The sequence below is a fragment of the Paramisgurnus dabryanus genome, chromosome 16, assembly GCF_030506205.2.
Source record: "Paramisgurnus dabryanus chromosome 16, PD_genome_1.1, whole genome shotgun sequence".
Classification (NCBI taxonomy): domain Eukaryota; kingdom Metazoa; phylum Chordata; class Actinopteri; order Cypriniformes; family Cobitidae; genus Paramisgurnus; species Paramisgurnus dabryanus.
In genome coordinates this window covers 8380857-8402043 of record NC_133352.1, presented here as the reverse complement: position 1 = coordinate 8402043, position 21187 = coordinate 8380857, and the positions used below count along the sequence as shown (strand labels likewise).

Genomic DNA, 21187 nt, shown 5'->3' with positions numbered 1-21187 from the left:
CTATTTTTGTATATTTCTACCTTTAAATTACAGTCGTATTGTTAAGTGTTGTACCTTTATTAATCGTTTAATGTTTTTAGTAAATTAAAACAGTCAAACAAACGTGTTTAGACACGGATGTTACAACAGGACATATCAAGCAATCTCTTCTAACAAAGCAATAGTGAAACGCAGTAACTTAAATAAAGTAAAATGTCTTACTGTGTATAATGCTGTGTCATTGTTGTCAGATCCAATATAAGTGGTGCTTTTATTCACAGTCTTTCTGCAAATCCAGCATCGACTTCTTTACAAATGAATCCATGTACACAAAGTTAACAAACACTCCCCACACGAGCTGGAACTTCTTAAAAAGCAAACTTTTTCCACGCATTTAATGTTATGTTCCAAGCCTCCGAATTAAAGTATTTAGCTTCTGTGTTGTTCCTACGTGGTTCTTCCACAACCGAAAATGCGTTTCCAGTCTATCATAACAGATCACCGCGTCAAAATAAAAGTCTCTCAGAAAAAATGTATTTAAAAGTCATTTTGGTTACATTTGTCAATCTTTAAAGACATATTTACTTGTTGAGACACACGTGTGTCACGCGAAGCTGTGGGCGGGGCTACAAAAGTGGTCCTTGTATTTGGCTATGGGGCGGTGCTTCAATTCTACTTTGACGTCATAGATTTCCGAATTCCACACTGGCTTGTTTTACTGGCTTGGTGCCAAAAACTGTTATATTTCAGTAGCACGGACGTTTTCAGTTCTGAAACTTGCAGGATGTTCATTTAAGTATGATGACCTCTTATATAACAAATTATCAAGTTAAAATTGAGTATTTGATTCACCGCTCCTTTAAACAAAGCTATTGCGTGAAGTGATGTTTGTATGTTCTAGCGTCTCCCACTGATTGACGGGTGGGCGGGGTTTTCCAGGGGAAGTGCCCATATAAAGAAGTGATACGTATAGAAACCCCTGAAACGTCAGCTGGGCCGGTATTCGGAAAAAAACATTTCCGAAACTTGGATGAACCCTGGCGAAGTGCATTCGGCACCGAAATACTCTGTAACACGTCCATCTGCTTTTTTACACTTTGCCTACGTTTAGCATGAGGAAACAACTCTTAAACAGTGTTAATAAATACCATTGACCACCCCTTTAAAGTAATTCTAGTGTTGACTGCATCTGTCATGTTCAACTATTTATAAATCATAAAATAACCCTATCATTCTCACCACAATTTGGTTCCAAACAAGCGAGGCCAAACAAAATGACACACTAAATAAATTTCCACCAAACACAAATCTGAGTATTAAGCTTTAGACATGAGGCAAACCTCAAAAATGACTTGTTTGATATGTTTTAGCTTGACCTCTGTCACTTTTGATTTAGTTACATTTAAGTCGACAATCAACAAAATTTTCTAATGATTATGCAAAAAACACTATTTTGTGCCCTGTTTGTGTAAAGTGCACTCAGGTTTTTTGTGAAATAATTTGCTGGTACAGTTGTAATGGTTGTGTTAATGTAAATAATGTTTGTATGATCTGGTTTGTATTGATAGTTGTTGCATTTGCATTTAAATAGAACTTTTGGCATATCCATGGGGATATTTATTGATCATCCTAAATACATAATAATAAACGAACACATCACAGCAGTAGATATTTTAAGTTAGCAAACACCAATAAATAATCTAAGCTTTCAAAAGCACACTTCTGACCTTTAAAATTAGGGTTTTAGTTTTAAGAGAGCAATCTGTTTGATCAACCAAAATTCACCCTAATAGTCTCAACATGCAGCAACACAAAATCTTATGTAAATTTTGATAAATTTGCATAACATAAAATCATCAGTAAAGGTTGCTAGGCAACAGTACACTTTGGCTCTGAGAGCCTGTTGATGGTCTTTCCACTCTCAGTTGAGCTCTTTCAATCCAATTTGCTTCAGGGATTTACAAAAGAATTTTATCAAGACATTACGTTCGGTGAAAAAGCTGTTTCCGAATGGATGTAGGTACACTGGGCCTGACACACACACACACACACACACACACACACACACACACACACACACACACACACACACACACACACACACATCCTGTACTGTACACACATCTGTGATGATGATAGGTAGGAGAGTGAGTGAACACATTAAAGTTCATGTCATGTTCCCTCAGAAGAACATTGTGTACAAGAGCACTTCACACTATTATCACGAGGCTGTTTTGGCAAGAGCTTCTGGAGGATGCAAAAATGGATCAGGAAATAACCAAACCATAACTCCCCATCCGCTCTAATGTCTTTATTCCACTGAAATCTTCCATTTCCAAATTATGAAATTGCCTTTTCACTGCAGCGCTTTATCAAACGTTTACAGCGGATTTTGGAGCATAATTTGATATTCAAAGGTTTTCTTGTCAGACACATATGCTGTTTTATTCAGATACCGCATTAAAGTCAACGTGAAACAGCTTTTGTAATCCATTAGTTTCATAACACTTATTTGGGGGTTTAACAGGCTGTTCTGGGGTCTGGGGTCTGTTTGACAGAGGAAAGGGGCTGCTCGCAGCCGAGAAAAGTCTTTTTGGAAATAATGACAGATTGTGAAGATAAACATTTGATCTATGGAACAACATGCACTGATATGTTCAAATGCGTTCACCTACATTATTATACATTAAAATAAGACTATGTGACCCTGTCTGTGAAATCCAGACTAAAGTCTCATAATCTAATTTTAAGATATTTTGACAATCTTTAAAGCTCCTAACACACAGTGTGCTCATTTCATGTTAGGGGGAGTGCACACCAAAGCTTTATCGTCGACGGCTGGTGTATGTTTTCACTTGTTTCCAACGGAAGTGCTGCCTTTATAAAAAAGCCAGCAGTTGGCATTTATTTCTGTGCTGAAAGCCGGCGTTCGTGAAAAATAGTCAACTTTGAGTGAAAAGCTCAGCTCTTCAATATAAGTTCTCACACGGCCGTCCAATCACAGTGGAGGATGGGCGGGACAAATATCACAACAACCAACCGGCGCATCGTACAACGACTGATAAAGCAAAAGTATCACAGCAACCAAAGTGCTTAGCTGAAGAAAGCTGTCAGCCAGCTGAAAAAAGCTGTCTGTCGGCGTCCGCCTGGCATTTTCAGTCATGTTTAAAAGCTTTGGTGTGCACACCCCCTTAATCTCAAGTACCTATAGAGTAGTAATGCATCCTTCATATCTCTGTAGAGTCTTTAGTTTAAACAACTTTATAAAAGACAGATCATCTGTAATGCTACTTTCCAAAATAACTCAAGCTTCTGGAGGTGTACCACGGGCAGAGCGAGACACGAGCAAGCAACACACAAAAAACACTTTCCCACTATCTCTGGATAACTTATGATTCATTACATGTTTGTGTCGTTTATATTACAGGTATATGCACTTGTGCGCCGATTGCCAAGAAAACACAGACATTAAATTTATATTTAGTCATTTAGCAGAGGCTACTTATCCAAATGAGACATTTGATGCTGATTCACTGATTTACCAGTGGTGCCCGGTGACTTTTTTATATAAAGCGAAGCTCATCTAAACATGTATCATGTATCATCATTGTGGCTTGTCATGTCAAAATAAGTGTCTGTTGCAGACGCTTCGAAGGGGTTTATGATAAAAGAGACGCTCACGTTTGCCAGATACTCGCTTAACAAGACCCAATTCGATGTTGGATTTGCCAATTGTTTACATCTACGTAGGGTTACTGTATATCAGGGATGGGCAACTTCGGTCCTGGAGGGCCGGTGTCCTGCAGAGTTTAGCTCCAGCATGCCTCAGCACACCTGCCTAGATGTTTCTAGTATGCCTAGTAAGACCTTAATTGGCTGCTTCAGGTGTGTTTAATCATGGTTGGAGCTAAACTCTGCAGGACCCGGCCCTCCAGGACCGAAGTTGCCCATCCCTGATCTAGATGTAAACAATTTGCAAATTCAGCATCGAATTGGGCCTTGTTTGTAAAACAACTCCTTGGCTGGCCGGGAAAAACTAAATCCATTTACCGTTGTCTTAACACTGGATTCTTTTGAAAGCTAAACATGTTTTTTCCCCTCACATCCAAAAACACACTTGCATGGTGCCATTGTTGATTCTTGGTCTACACCAAAATGACAAATATTTCCCACGCAACGCTGTCAACGACTTCTACTCGAATGAGGCGAACTAATGGCCCTCTCTGGTTGTTAAAGGCAGGGTCACATTTAAGTTACAATAAAACAAATAGTTGGTTGACTGGGTCTGTGGTGGTTTGACCTGGAGGATTGGTGTATTCTGTTCATGCCTATTGCAGCTTTATGTAAATCACATACAGTATGTGATGCAAACAGAAAGCCCAGCTGATAAACATCTTCTGTTAACTTTTAGATTCGTTTTGAAAGATCTTGCGGTTAATAAAATGATTAAAGCTTCAAAGCATTTGCTTAAAGTGACAATTTGTGTTAAATATCTTCTGATATTGGCTGCACATGTGCTATGAAACATGCACATTATGGAAATCTGTCAGGGGAGTTATTTCTGTCGCTTGTCAAATGGGAACAGACGAGCCACTTATTACGCCAGTATTCAGGTTAATAATTTTGGCTTTGGTGCAGTTTAATTGCTGGAAAGAAGAAAATTTGGTAGGATCAAGCTGCAGATCTTATTTAAACGGAATTGTGGGTGTGAATATTTTTTCCACAAGAAAGATGAATTCACAACGAATTGGACAAGGTGTAAGATTCCAGCAGACTGGAAATGTGATGGAATCTGATAAGTGCTGAAATCTGACTGAGCTATGACAGACAAAAAAAAAACATGGAAATTTGTCTCGGATAGCCTGACTTTTCCATGGTTTGAAGCATGTGAGGTTGCATGGAAGTTAAAGGAAGAAAGGCGAGCGGGATGCGGATGTCCCCTCCACTTGATGTGGAACGGCTCTTTTAAATGTGTGTCAGACCGTAGGCCTGGCGTGAACGGGGTCTTTGCCAGTTGCATTTGATTCATTTCGACTTGAAATGCAAGACGCATCTCATCCAGGAAGTTTTCCATTGGAACTTACACTGCTCACTGGCCCAGTATATCTGCCTCTTTACAGCAAACTGTCCTTATAACAAACCCTAATATAAAGGACTGGTTATTCTGCCAAGTTCAGAGCTTAGATGTGTCAATATATTTTTTAAACGTTTAAGCTTATCCTTTGAAGGATTTAAATTAAATATTTTAATGAACCTAAAAATAAAAATGTCCTTATAATTGACTCAACACATGGCTAAATGAGATCAAACTATTATTATAAGAAGATAACAAGATGGCACTGTTATATAAAAACTGTTTGTTTTTAACTGAAGAAAACTAGTCACATACATTGGGGATGCCATGAGGGTGAGTACATTTTGAGAGCATTTTAATGTAATAGTGATATGGGTTATTGCTGTAGCAGTTAGTGGTAAGGACAGCTTATAATGCAGTCTCTTATATATGCAGCACTTGTAATAAAAGCAAAAGACTAGAGAACACTAAAGCCATTTGGCTACTAAAACCTTGGTGTCCTTTTTTGGCTGTCCTTCTCTTTTAAGATTGGAGTCACCTCATTGGTGATTAAACTATTGTCAGTCATTTTATCATTTAATCGTCATCTTTTATCATTAAATTGACGCCTAACCTTCTTTATGAGGGTCAATCTCATCTTAAAGGATTAAGACATGTCTCGGTCATATTTAGACCCTTACTGCATGCACTGTACAGTATGTCAAGTTAAAATAATACAATAAATAATAGCATCCCAAACCAATCAGGTTTATCTAAGTTTGACCCAAGCAAGTCTTAAAAAAATAAAGTATTTCTTTAAACGTGCAGTAGAGTGTAAAACTGTATTTATCTAGGCATAGATGAATAATAAGAGTTCTGTACATGGTAATGACATAGCCTCAATCACGATTGTTTCCTCCTTCTTATGTAAACCTCATGCATGCAAAAAAACGCTGGAAAATAGACCAATCTCAACATAACACCAACTGTGACATCATAGTTGAGATGTATGCTCCAACATTTAATGACACTACAATTTTGTTACAATGCTATAAAAAAGTTGTGACTGCCGAGTTAACGCTATATGCTATTTAATGCTATATGCTAACCAGGCCATGAAATTAACACCCGACCACGCGCCAAATGCGGGTGGATTTTGCAATTGGCGGGTAACACTGTCAATCTACCAGCCACATTGGCGGGTAGCCAATGCGAATCAGTGATGCGCGGGTCATTGTAGAAACAACCCACTCCCGACCGACATTTTCAACTAACCCGCCCGCAATTGTTCAAAGTAGTTTTTAAACTCGACCGACTGACCGCGGCCTGAATATCATTAAAATATTTTTGGATGACTCGTAACCGGCACCCGCTCATTTCTTATCAACCTGCGCATATCACCGATCCAAATTGAGTGATTCATTGAGAGGATGCGACTGCTGTTTCGCAACTTTCATGCGATTGGAAAGAACATGAGGCACTTCTCTGACTACGTTTGGATGTGCGAGTAAGTATTAAACTGTTGGTGAGATGGGAAGAGAATTCAATGCTGACATAGACTACAGTATAATCACAGTTGCACAGATGTGTAGGGCTGCTGTGACGGATCAGAACTCTTGATGTGTATACTTTGCGCTACTATGCCTTATACTGTAGTACATTAACATACATTTTGCGAATATAGTAATGATGAAAAACAACGTATGTGCGGCGTTTATGTGCGCAGTTTGTGCCCCCTCTGTCTCTGTGTGCGTGCGCGGGTTTAAGGGGACTCAATAGGGCACATCGGAGAGACGCGTTCCTAAAAGCATGCGTACATAAAATCTTTCTGCTCTTGACAGGGCACATATAAACAAAATTATTTCAACAGTATTCTTTTTCTAATAAAACATTTCTTTATGTCTCAAGTGTATGCATAGAGAGTCAAAAACCAGTCTGTGATGGTCTTAAAGAGACAGTAACCTCAATTTACCTACTTAAGTCTGTGTCATTAATGTTAATCAAACAACCTAAGACAAAGAGAAATTCACGTTTGTAGCTCTGAATTTTTTTTTTTTATATTTAATTCATACAATAAAGACAGTGTTATCATTCACTATTCAGGCAAAAAAAACTGGCTGGTAAAAAGTCTCTGTGGCAGGTGGATTTCTAAATCCACCTGCCACAGTGGCTGGTGGTCAAAAAAGTTAACTTCAGGCCCTGATGCTAACGTTTAGGCTGAAGTTACTATTGACGTTACAGTTATGTTTTGCAGGTCCATACTGAAAAAAAAACACAAACTTACCACTCAGAAACATCCATTAACAATCTCTAAACAATTAATTATTCCTCAAAATCTGTATCTTTGTCTAAAACAATAGTTCAAACATAAGATCTGTTTACACACACACAGAGCTACTGAAATGAGCCCCTCTGAGAAACAGCCAATCAGAGCAGAGCTCAACATTATTATTCATGATGACCCTTTCAAATAAGGTAATAATAGACCATTTAATTCTAAAGGTAAATCCTAGGGTTTTAAATGGACATGTAAAACCGTCTCTGGATAATTTTTGCACTTAATAAAGACACAAACCTATGTAGATATCAGAAAACAATGTTACATATTACAACCCCAAAACAGAAAAAGTTGGGACACTGTAGAAATTGTGAGTAAAAAAGTAATGGAATAATTTACAAATCTCATAAACTTATATTTTATTCACAGTAAAATATAGATAACATATCAAATGTTGAAAGTAAGATATTTTGAAATGTCATGCCAAATATTGGCTCATTTTGGATTTCATGAGAGCTACACATTCCAAAAAAGTTGGGACAGGTAGCAATAAGAGGCCAGAAAATTTAAATGTACATATAAGGAACAGTTGAAGGATAAATTTGAAAAATTATTCCATTCCTTTTTTACTCTCAATTTCTACAGTGTCCCAACTTTTTCTGTTTTGGGGTTGTAGGTAAATAGGTTTAAAGCTGCAATAACTTTGTTTAATACTTTCTGTATGAATGAACAACCGAAGTCAAGCCTATAATCTATTTGCACACAATGGCTTTACTATAGCAACGGATGTAAATATCCAAGATTATCTAAGATTGTCAACAGAAAGTATTATTTTCGCATTGTAAAACAACATGACCTGAATCTATCTACATTGGTCTTAATATTAAACACAACACTTGGATGTGTGTTGTTAGCCTGGTAATACCATCCTCTGCTATTTTGCTTTGCTTCATAGACAGAGTCTGGCTGGGCATAATTGACAATTGTTTTCCTTCTCGTGGGAGGGGCTTGTCTGAAGTTTAAAATCATTGGTCTAAACGTAAGCCAATCACATAACGTTTGGAAATTATGTGCGTTTTGCGCCGACTCAGCCCCATCGAATTTCTTCAGTAAAACACAGGTATGATGTGAAAACAAACCCATCGAGCGAAATACCAGAGTTAACATGGTTATGAACGACTTTTGCAGATTATGTTAAGTAAATCGGGCCAGAGCTAGAACACGATCCTTACGGTGTCTTTCCACTCACGTCTAAGAGGAGGAACGCCCCTCTCTCCGCTTAAACTCTTCCACCAGACAGCCATAACCATATGTAAATTAAATCTTCCTACCTTATTTTCTGATTAATCAGGAACGTCACCAAAGAATGTTTGCCCACGCGTCCTCCACCATTAACTGTGAACAACGAAATTCCCTTCCATGATTTCTCAATCGTTGTGCACGTCAAGCTGTGCTGCACACAGTTTCTCGCTGACGATCGGTAATAGTTGATAAATTAACTTTTACCAAAACCTGTCTGGAGTAGGGCAACAACATAATCTCCATTCAAAATGTTTAACAAACACTCTTCTTGTTCGGGTTTAAGTTGGAAAGTGCCGGTTCTCCACAACAGAGCAAATAGCTTTCTGTGCCTCCATGTCCACAAACAACAACCGTACATTCGCGCTTAGCGTCTACGTCACGGCTCTCAGCCCGCCCTCTGTTTGTTGATTGGACCGGCGTATTGAGACCGGAGGAAAACGGTTAGAATGGGAAGTATCTCAGACTGAGTACAGAAGCGTAATGAAATTTAGCGGAAGTACAAAGTCTGACGTAGTCAGGCTAGTGTGTTGTATGTCTACGCAAGTAGGCTGCCCTTGCACTGTGGCAATTATGAATACTTGTAAAATATTGGATTACAGCATTGTTGCCTGGTACATAATGTGGATAACATTACGAAGAAATTCTGCACTGCGGTTTGCCGTCAACTTCATTCACTCTCTACCTCTAAAGGAATAGTCAATTTTCTTTAAAAAATCCAGATAATTTACTCACCACCATGTCATCTAAAATGTTGATGTCTTTCTTTGTTCAGTCAAGATGAAATTATGTTTTTTGAGGAAAACATTCCAGGATTTTTCTCATTTTAATGGACTTTAATGGACCCCAACAGTTAACAGTTTTAATGCAGTTTAAAATTGCAGTTTTAAATGACTCTAAATGATCCCAAACGTGTCATAAGGGTCTTATCTATCAAAACGGTTGTCATTTTTGACAAGAAAAAAAATATGCACTTTTAAACTACAACAACTTGTCTTCCTCTGGTCGTGTGATGCGCCAGAGGTCACGGATGTTGTATGCGAAACTACGCCCCAGTGTTTACAAGTGAGGATAAAGAGGAACGTTCAGATGTTGTTGTATGTCGAATGATAATTATTAATGTCTTTGTGTCAGTTTATTGTTTAAAATGGTCCACAAATGTGCGTTTTTATATATGTAGCACGTGACCTTTCCACACCATTATGCAATTATATGAGGTCACGCTGGCGCGTCAGACAGCCGGAGATAGATGAGAAGTTGTGGTTTAAAAGTGCATATTTTTTATTTTTCTTGCAAAAAATGACAATGGTTTTGCTAGATAAGACCCCTATGTCTCGTTTGGGATCGTGTAGATTCCTTTGAAACTGCAATTTTAAACTGCATTAAAACTGTCAAGTGTTGGGGTCCATTAAAGTCCATTAAAATGAGACAAATCCTGGAATGTTTTCCTCAAAAAAACATAACTTCTTCTCGAGTGAACAAAGAAAGACATCAACATTTTGGTATGATATGGTGGTGAGTAAATTATCTGGATCCTTAAACCCAGTAAAAGAGAGACAGGTGACGTCACAGATTACTCTTGTCCAGTATGGATCCATTCACACAGCAGGACCTTTCTGCAGATAGAGTTGAGAGTGTCGAAAATGTACGGGTGTGAGTTTGGATATTCGGTGTGTCAATGCAACTATATTAAGAACTCAAATACAGCAGTGACAACCATATGCTGGTGCTGTGTGAATGCGGTGTTTATACTTAGTCAATAACTCGTTTTAATTTTTAACCAAAGGTAACATTAAATTCTGCTGATTTATGAAGTATTCATTTTTTCCTTGAAGCAAAATGTCAGGACACATTACAGTAACAACAATTTAAAAAAGGGATGTGCATTACTGTCATTAAATTGGTGCTATACTTACAGTATGTTGATTATTATCATCATAATGCACACCCACTGTGTAAAGGTACTAGGGCTGGGCCGGTTTGGATTTTTTTTTACCGCGGTCGGTAATCAACAAATTCCCGCGGTTTTGCGGTTTATTGGCAAGACAATGAGTTAAATAACATGCATGATTTATTTATCTTTAATACAAAACACGTGCAAATTACTTAAGGAACATGTAAAGTGAATTTTATTTCCTTCCACATTTCTTCAATTTCAACATTCAACAACTTGAACAATTAGTATTATCAGTTAAAAAAAATGTTAACGCATTGTGCGTGTCCACACGTGCCTACAGACATTTCGCCACTTTTCTATCCTTAATTTGTGAATAGCCTGTAAGGACGCAAATTATTGCTGCCCTGATGGTCTGGTAAAATAAACATTTGTATGAGAAATCACTTGTACTGCATATGTGTCTGTGCTTGAGTATAGCTGGGAAGCTGCACGGAGACGCGTGTGTGTGTGTGTGCAAGATGACGCGGTCTGTCTGTCTGTCTCGCGCGCGCCTGGGCAGTCCGCCTCTGTTGCGCGTGCTTGGACAGACCGCTTCTATCCTCGACCCTTACCATAAACATCTGTCTTTTTCCACAAACAGAGAAAGAAGACGCAAAAGCAAAACTTTTTGAAATGTGTCCTGCTTTAGATGGCCACTGTTGTAGGCTAGATCAGAGGTCCCCAACCACCGGGTCGCGACCCAGTACTGGGTCGTGGACAAGTTGCCACCGGGTCACAAGAACGTCCCGAAAAAATGTGTATAATAGCCACGTAATAGCTTAATCGGGTATTTTGTATTGTAAGAGCCGACTTCAAATAACATCAATCATTTCCACTTTTGAACAGAGCCGCGCTCTCTCTCTTTTTCTCCGCCTCTCTCTCTCTACCAGCGCATCAGCGATCACATTGCTGTCATTAGAGTTTGAGCATACAGTACTTTTAAAACACAATCGATTAAAGAATTGCGGAGGTATGACTTTATGAATCATTTGCAAATGTACGTTGCAATGATGTACATATGCGGAGACGTTCAAATGTGTGACAGCGCAAATGACTGAGAAGTAATTATTTTATTTTTCTTTAAAACAACTTCAGAATTATCCATCGATCGTAGCACCATGATCAAAATAAACTATTAGGCTAATAATATTTTAACGGCTACACTTTTAACGTAAATTTGAAAGGAACCTAAACTTGTCAATCATCATTAATCATGGTAAACGATCTGCGCCCAGCCGCAATTCTTCTGGCATCTCTCCTCCTTCACTGCATTTTTCTTCTGTTCTTTTACTTGGAATTGGGTCTCGAGCCCGACCAAGATTCGAGCTTCCTTCGAGAACAGCAAGCCAAGTTCGTTTAGGTTCCATTAATTATTAAGACTAAATGGGCAGGCAAACTAGTAAAAACAATGAAAGTAAAAAACAATCTGCCAAAATATGGTTTTACACGTCTATAGAAAATATACTATAGCCTAAATAAAGCAATTATTAATTTTCCTAATGCATGGTTGTTATCTTTACTTCCTTAAAAGGAGGATTCTCAGCACGTTTGAACAGCAACTCTACTTTAAACGAGTGACAGACAACGTCACCTGTATTTCTACTCAATGACAATTTAATATTAAAATCATATCAGTTAATGTTCAGTTAACAAGTTGCGGTTGTTAACAAGCTGCGTGTATAACATCCGCACATAACACACAGGTGCATGCCAATGTTTCAAGTTTTTTTTTTTTTTTTTTTTGCGGTTATGACGGTGAGGAGCTCAGACCCGCGGCATGGGTCACGTGACCGCGGTATGGCGGTAATCCGGTTACCGCCCCAGGCCTAACAGGTACCCAGCTTGGGTGTGCATTATTTTCGAATAATTCAATGGCCTGTCGTCAATTATTCCTTACATCATTTTTGGAGAAGAAGCGAACAAAATTCACCCCTGTGTGCCACATTGAAATCATTATCTAGGATGAAAAGATCAAATATCATTTCACTGAGAAATGGACTGAGAATGTGTTGAAGAAGAGACCACATGAGAATCTCACACAGACAGGAAAGTGAATATCATCTCCAGATTATCAGGAGTCAACATTTCACCAATAAGTCCCTCGCCACACCGTGACCTTTCCGATATGTTAATCTCGACTCAGTCTATTGTCACATTGACCCTCTATTCCGGCTCTTGGGATGCACTTTACATTCAGTAGCTCTTTACACTGATGCATAGGTCACACGGGCTGTACTGTATTGAACTCACTGTAAAAACTGAACGCTGGAGACTGAAAAGTAAAGGAGACCGGCTGCTGCTCTTCTCTAAGGTTAATATTGATATTATATAAAGTGCTGGAGTGCAGAATAGGTCTGAGATAGAGAAGCAGTGTTTTTAAAACTAATACAGGAACTGAGTGATTTTATGATGTTCAGATTCATTAAAACATTTTTGTTCTTCTGCATTCTTCTGCCAATGTGGATAAAGTACAATAAAATACTATTACATTACTTATTCATGAATAAAATGAACCGATGGTTTTTATGAAGCCGTCCAAAAGATTTACAAATCATTCCCTGATGTCCCTAATGATTCCAGTAGCGCCTCACTGCAGAACACCACATCCAGGGGACGGGGTTGGATACAGATGCAGGGGGCGGGGTTAGTTAAAGATGCCCGGGACGGGGTTAGTTACAGATGCAGGGAGCGTGGTTGGAACCAGATGCAGGGGGCGGGGTTGGATACAGATGCAGGGGGCGGGGATTGGATCTAGATGCTTTGGGCGGGATTGGATACAGATGCCCGGGACGGGGGTTGGTTACAGATGCCCGGGACGGGGTTAGTTACAGATGCAGGAGGAGGGGTTAGTTACAGATGCAGGGGGCGGGGTTGGATCCAGATGCAGGGGGTGGGGTTGGATCCAGATGTGCGGGGCGGGGTTGGATATAGATGCAGGGGGCGGGATGGATCAAGATGTAGAGGGCAGGGTTGGATCCAGATGCAGGGGGCAGGGTTGGATACAGATGCCTGGGACGGGGTTAGTTACAGATGCAAGGGGCGTGGTTGGAACTAGATGCAGGGGGCAGGGTTGGATCCAGATGCAGGGGGCAGGGTTGGATCCAGATGTAGGGGATGGGGCTGGTTACAGATGCCCGGGACGGGGTTAGTTACAGATGCCCGGGACGGGGTTAGTTACAGATGGTCGGGACGGGGTTAGTTACAGATGCTCGGGACGGGGTTAGTTACAGATGCCCGGGACGGGGTTAGTTACAGATGCAGGGGGCGGGTTGGTAACAGATGTAGGGGGCAGGGTTGGATCCAGATGTAGTGGGCGGGGTTGGATCCGGGGGCGGGGTTGGATATAGATGCGGGGGGCGGGGTTGGATCAAGATGCAGGGGGCAGGGTTGGATACAGATGCCTGGGACGGGGTTAGTAACAGATGCAAGGGGCGTGGTTGGAACTAGATGCAGGGGGCGGGGTTGGATCCAAATGCAGGGGGCAGGGTTGGATCTAGATGTAGGGGGCAGGGTTAAATCTAGATGCAGGGGGCGGGGTTGGATCCAGATGCAGGGGTCAGGGCTGGTTACAGATGCCCGGGACGGGGTTAGTTACAGATGCCCGGGACGGGGTTAGTTACAGATGCCCGGACGGGGTTAGTTACAGATGCAGGGGGCGGGTTGGTTAAAGATGCAGGGGGCGGGGTTGGATATAGATGCGGGGGGCAGGGTTGGATCAAGATGTAGAGGGCGGGGTTGGATCCAGATGCAGGGGACAGGGTTGGATACAGATGCCTGGGACGGGGTTAGTAACAGATGCAGGGGGCGTGGTTGGAACTAGATGCAGGGGGCGGGGTTGGAACTAGATGCAGGGGGCGGGGTTGGAACTAAATGCGGGGGGCGGGTTGGATACAGATGCAGGGGGCGGGGTTGGATACAATAGCAGGGGCGGGGTTGGTTACAGATGCAGGGGGCAGGGTTGGATACAGATGCAGGGGGCGTGGTTGGATCTAGATGTAGGGGGCAGGGTTGGATCCAGAAGCAGGGGACGGGGTTGGATCCAGATGCACGGGGTAGGGTTGATCCAGAAGCAGGGGGGTGGGCTGGATCCAGCTGCATTTTGATTGGTCGGCAGTTTTATCACAAGACACGTCATACTTGTGATACCATTTTTACATTGAGTCGTAACTAAATTAAGTTATTCTTTTGATGGAAAAACAAACTTTACCTCAATATTACTCCAATAAAAGTAGTGCCTGCAAGGTGAAACAAAAGGTTTTTTGTAATAATGTTTTGGAGTAAAAGTAAAATCAGTCTTACTACGAGTCAGGTGCAGTTTAATACCTACAGTAAAAATATGCAAACGTTATCACATATTTAAGATTTAATTTACAAATGACCAAACTGAATGTTCATCTTGTTTGGACTTTGAACTTTTAACACGTCTTTGCTTACAGACATTAGAAAACACGGTTTCCTGGCAGAAGGGTTACTTTTCTTATAAATAAGCAAATAGAAATATAGTAAATTTTTTCTCTACGAATGGGTGATATTATGTAATAACAAACCTGCTGTATCCCTACAGGGGTTATTCATTTATCTCAACTATATTATTAATCAAACGTAAAATTTTAGTGATAAGAGCAAATGTTGGCGACCACAGGTTTTAACATCGCCGATTTGCTGGTTTATATGTGAGTTGTTGGGAGATGGGGATAAGCATTTTTAAAAATGAGATTTTTGCTGGCTTATGATGAAAATCTGCCACAAAATTACACAAAATCTGGCATAATTACTCATTGAAAGATAAAACATTACACAGCACCTGTATCATGATGGATTCATTCTGCATTAAAAGCATCTAAAGATATTTCTTGCCTCAGGTTTCACAGCTGCCAACAATCTCAAACAATGCATCACCATAACCTAAAGTGTGCAATGTAGGACAATATTATATAAAAGGGTTATAAAAACCCAGACTGTACCTGTTTTGTGCCTTTAAACACTTGCATTTAATAAACAGTAAAAAGAAAGAATCCGAATCACCTTTTTTGCCAAGTACCACAAAAATATACAAGTCTCAACCGAGGATAAAGACATTTACTGTACATTAGTGCAGGATTTATAAAGTGCGCCCAGAGTAAAAGCACACGCTTGAGGTAGTAAAGTGCATTTAGACAGGATGAGTTGTTTGCATATCTGACAACATTGTGGGATTTTTGTTAGTGTCTGGTTTTAAATAAAGATTATAGTGTTGTTCAAAGCTTCATGAAGAGAGATTTAGGGCTGGAGCAAATTATTATTTTCAATTAATTTAAAAATTATTTTTTCTTATTAGCTGATACATTTATTGGCAGTAAAAAACGTATAACGTATACCATTATTACCCTTTGAGTATATAAATACTTTAACTTCCCCGTATAAAAAAATAAAGTACCAAAACTTACCAAAACGCAAACACTCATAGGGCATCATGTACCATTAATGCCACATAAGTTCTGTCTAACACTGAAAAAAAAAAACATTATAAAGGCATCATGTAGCAAAACATAAATGGTTACTGTAAAATAAGCCAAAATGTAGTTTTAAGGGGCCAAGGCCAACAATAATACTTACACAGTGCAAAGAATACCTGAATGCATCTTTAAGTCTAACATTCATACTGCCCAACATAAACAGTGCAATAAAACTAAATAGGAGCCTGTGTTACTAATTTCAGTAACTTCACTTAGTCAATTACTGTTGCAATTCTCACAGCAATTTGTAACTATAATTATTTGTAATTATAAGATGTGGCTCATTCAGATAAATGCATTCAATCTCATCTCAGCATGATGTGCTTTCAACCCAGCGATGTTGGATTTAGAAGTGGCTCTTCATTATTGTTTTTCTATGATTATTATTGTACAAATTCAGAATTAGCCACCATGTAAAATAACTATGAAATCCTATGACAACAGGCTAGGTTTTATGTTTGTTTTTTGTTACCCAATATCATGTGCTGACCAGTTGTATCTGTACAAACACAGCTGATGACATCACATAGTGACTGTATAAATCCTATAATGTTAATAATCTAAAGGATTCATTTGAATTGTTGGCTGATAATGAAGCATTATGTTTTATTATTACAAATTGTTGCTTGTCGATAATGCATTTTAAAATCTGTATTAAGTTCTGCTGTTGGCCCTTTAAACACTACTGTATGTAATTCATTTAAATGAAACTACAGTACTGGTTATATTGGACTATTGTATATGACTGTAAATATGATTTGTAATATTATGAGCAAACTTAATAAGAGGTCGGGAAACTCTGATATATTTCACCACCGTATGGTAATGTTCGCGAAAAATCATTTAACCAAATGTGAAGCGTGAACCTCTTGTTAAGTTTTGCTCGGACGGATGCACATGATGTTAACTTGATTCTGTACAGTACAGTACAGTATGTATGAACACTAATGTCAATGATTTGTATTATATGAGCTGTTTCATGTACTACACACATGTTATTTAATAATGTGTCAGCTTTATGCATCATACTATATGATCGTACTATTTTGAATTCTCCTGTGCTTCTCTGTATTTTCGCTGCTTTACTAACAGGAACCCATTCGAAAAAACAGGGCGAGGATTTATCAGAGAACGACGGTGATGAAGATGAAGGTATTTTTTCTTGGTGATGAAATACAATTGCATGTCCTTTTCTGAGCATCTGTTTTGAGTAATGTTTTCTGTACTTTGCACCACCCAACCCAAGCTTTTTCTTTTCCTTTATGGTATAAACACTCATCTTGGTCTTTGTGTGTCTGTGCTGGATGTCTGTGTCTTCAGTACTTAGCATGACTGAGAGGTTTTTTGTGAGTGAATGAATAGCGTAGGCAGAGCTGGAGCTTTTATGTTATTTTCCTCTGTATATCTGATCTGCTGTGTGTATATTATGTGAGGCTACAGATGGAGAGTGTTTTTAAATTATTTTCTTTATAGATTATAGCTTATGGATTGCTGTTGTCTAAGCATTGTACAGTAGAGATCTTTTAAATGGAGATGTAGCACAGTATAGATATAGTTTAATATCACACTGTACAGAGTTTACATTGTAAAGCTGTAGACTCACCTCATTAGTAATCTGGTAAAATCGTGTTAATGCTCAGTCAGCCTACTGTTTACAAAAACAGCATATCATCAGCTTAACAATGAAAATGTATGTTATATTTCATGATAAAGTCTCCTAGAGGAAACATGTATGGGAGAAGAGGAAAGGGCCTAGAACTGATCTCTGTGGCACCCCATATTTAACCTTAGAGTAACATTACAATGTATTATATATATAATGTTATACATTAACCTGTTCACAAAATCAAACCTGATAGGGTGTTTGTGTCATATTCAATTACTTGCACAAAATAAAATTATTAGTTGGCATTCATGAGGAGTGAGTCCATCTAATTGTATTAACCACCAGCGGTCGGCCTATAACATTCACCTGTTTACGGTACTTATCTCACCTCATGTAATCATTCTTCACTAGTCACAGGGAGCATAAGAGAGCTGGAGGTCTCTGTAAACCTCTTACTTAAGCTCCTATTTTACACAAAGCAAGCCAAATGCATTTAACCTTAATCTCTTAAAGATTATATGGGCACTGGTAAAATAAAGTGGCTTCTATCTTTAATGCCCCTCTCAACACAAACATCAAATCAATTTTAATGTTACCAGTTTGCATAGAAGTTTTCATGCGTATGAAGATTACTCTCTGAATGCCTTGTTTCATTGGCTTGTATGAGTTTTGGTGTCTCTTTCGTATTTTTCTGATGTTTGTAATGGAATGAGAAACTTCTAGCGTCTGGCCGAGCAACATGGAAGCACGTAAGTGGCAAACATGGGATATCACAGCACAGTTTTTATAAACCAGTCAATGGATTTAGATGAGGAGCAAAAGGCTGACAAGTTGTGGTAAGAGGATTAGCAACAGAGGAGGAAAAAAGGCAGAAGAGAAAGAGAGAGGGAGAGAGAGAGAGAGAGAGAGAGAGAGAGAGAGAGAGAGAGAGAGAGAAAGAGAAAGAGAGAAGTTGCCGATCAGCAAGAGCATTGTTCAGCTTCAGCATTTATCTTAGGATATTCTGGGCTCAGTGGGGATATCTGTAGAGATTAAAATAGACAATGAAATCTTCCCAGTTACTGCACATGGCTTACACCTCAGTAACTATATTCAATCCTGTTATAGTTAAAAACGTATGCCTCTGACCTGACAATAGATTTTTTGGGTTTTTTTCATTGGACATGGTCTGCGTTAACTCCCAGGTGTGACATTGTTTGTTTAATCTAATCGTATCATTCGCTTTTAGCCTGATTAGTCAATCAGCTTGTCCCAATTTGAATAGTTTTTCAATTAGTATGTCCCAGATCATGGTATGCAGAAATTAGTAGCCGGATGGTTTAATGCTTCCGGTGAAAAAAGTGTGATTCATGCACACTCTGATGGCTGATATCAGCCACAGTTCATTGTGAGAGGGAGGAGTTTAGTGAGGCTGCAGTGGATAAAAAAATGAATAAGTGATGCTTGGCTGATTTATTAATAAATTAAACGATATAGTAAACATTATATTAGAAATAATGAATAAAGAAAAGCTAAAATATAAGAAAGAGTTGGGCAAAATTGTAATTTTCCATCATATTTGTCACTTAATAAATTTTTTTTTTTTTACTTTTTTGTAAGGTTACTCTGAAAAAATAGAATATGTTTACAAAGGGACACATTATTTGTTAAAAGCACAAAAGCAAACAATAGAAACATTTAAGTTGTCAACACTTCCGTCCTTCACATGAAACAAAATCAAGGTCCTGACTCTCTGTGGTCGTTAAAACCTGACCAAACTTGCCCATTGGCCTACTAATCATCCCCTCATATACTAATTGGCTATATCACTCTGGTAATAAGCTGGTGTGTGTTGGCCGTTCTGTCGCAATATAGCTGCCATCACATCATCCAGCAGGATGTTGCACATTGGTGGTGATTGAGAAAAATCTTCGTTTTCCATGTAAAGCCATTTTGTTGGTCTGTTTTTTCCAAAAACCAGAAACGATGGGTTTCACCAAGTTTTTAGGAAATGTAAATCTGGGTATTGTCAGCTTAACCATTAAAATTATATTATGTTTTCTGATAATGTCTCCTAGAGGAAGCATGTATATTGAGAAGAGGAAAGGGCCTAGGACTGATCCTTGTGGCACACCATATTTAACCTTAGAATAACATGACACAATGTTATATATAATAACAAATGTTATTTGTAAGACATTACCCTAACGCTTCATCCAGTGACTTTCCATTTGTTAGGGTATACAGTTTTGCTTTACAATTTTCAAGGTCCTTTTGCTTTATTGCAGTGGTTATGTACTGCAAGGCTGGAATGAAAACTGAAGCCACGTTTGAAGCCGCTCATTCGGGGGTATTAACTGTGTTGTTAATCGATATTGATAAAAGATGTTGGAAGCAAATACCTTGTAATGCATGTCTCAGCTCTGCACAAAGCGGAGGGGGGAATGGGAGCAGATTTCCCTCTGGAGAATTTGGACTTACAATCCAATGTTACTGTATGTGGCGGGTTCAGACAATCCAATTTCTGCAGATGTGGCAGCTCCCCATGAAAAATCTACTTGGCTCCAGCAGTCAAACAGTACAGTTTGTCTTTCCAGAGGCTTTTCTGCTCGGTATGGAGGTCTGGTCTATGGTCATAGTAGTTCCAGTGGGACATGAATTCAGCTCTCTGTTGAGATTTACTGTAGTGCATAGAGGTATCTGTGTTCCGCCCCAAGGCATAATTTTGCATGGGTTGTCAATTACCCTGTATCAATGGCCTGCCTATTTGTCTTGTCTCTCAACCTAGGAACACAGCACCATTAATAGGCAAAACAGGGAACGTGGTTTGCAAAGCACCCAGGATGTTCAAATAAAACAAGAATAAACCCCGGGGAACCCTGTATGTGGTGTTATCTGAAAAACACTTCGGGCTCACTTTGTTAAGGTCTCCTCAATTTTATCAGATGTAAGAGGACTGTAAATTAGTTTTGACACTTGAACAGCACCGAAATGATATTCCACTTGATCCAACTACATATAAGAATGCCTCATTTGTCTAACAAGCATCGCAAGTCAAAGCAACAGTAGTCGCACACACAGTGTTGAACTGACCTGCCACAGTATATTTGCAAAGGATAGCAATAGTGAGTATGACACACTGTTCCCCTTACAACCTCTCCTCCGCTCTGGAGACATGGTGTCATTGTGAAACTAGGCCATTCATTCATAGCAAACAGTTTAACAGAACTTCACCACACGTTTAACCCATCACCAGGTCAACCAAAAGTCTTTAGGCACAAATTAACTCAATCCCAATACGTGCATACTTCATTATGAATATTTTATACTGTGCTAATGACTGGATGTAGGCTTTTTGTGTCTGTATAATATTTGATTTCTTTATAGCGAAGGAACTTTAGCCAATTGACATTGAACTATCTAATCCCTGTCTCTAAATGTTTTTGAGTGGACACAAACATAAAATAGGACTTTGATAGATTTTTAGGTTTAATAAAGGCTACTGTTTAAGTTTTCTTCAATTTTCTTCTATAATGAACGAGTGCTCTGTTATGGGCTATTT

General features: G+C 39.1%; 1 protein-coding gene across 3 annotated transcripts in view; it reads left to right on the top strand.

Annotated features, from left to right (window-relative positions):
* Positions 1-21187, top strand: part of nlgn3a (neuroligin 3a) — a 267704-nt gene that overhangs the window by 95061 nt on the left and 151456 nt on the right. For 2 of the 3 annotated variants that reach the window (XM_065249243.2, XM_065249242.2), the window contains one exon: positions 17133-17192. The exons of the other annotated variant lie outside the window; for it this stretch is intronic. In XM_065249243.2, the coding sequence (XP_065105315.2) occupies positions 17133-17192 (60 nt within the window). The remainder of the gene's footprint in view (positions 1-17132; positions 17193-21187) is intronic. 3 annotated transcript variants of the gene reach the window in all.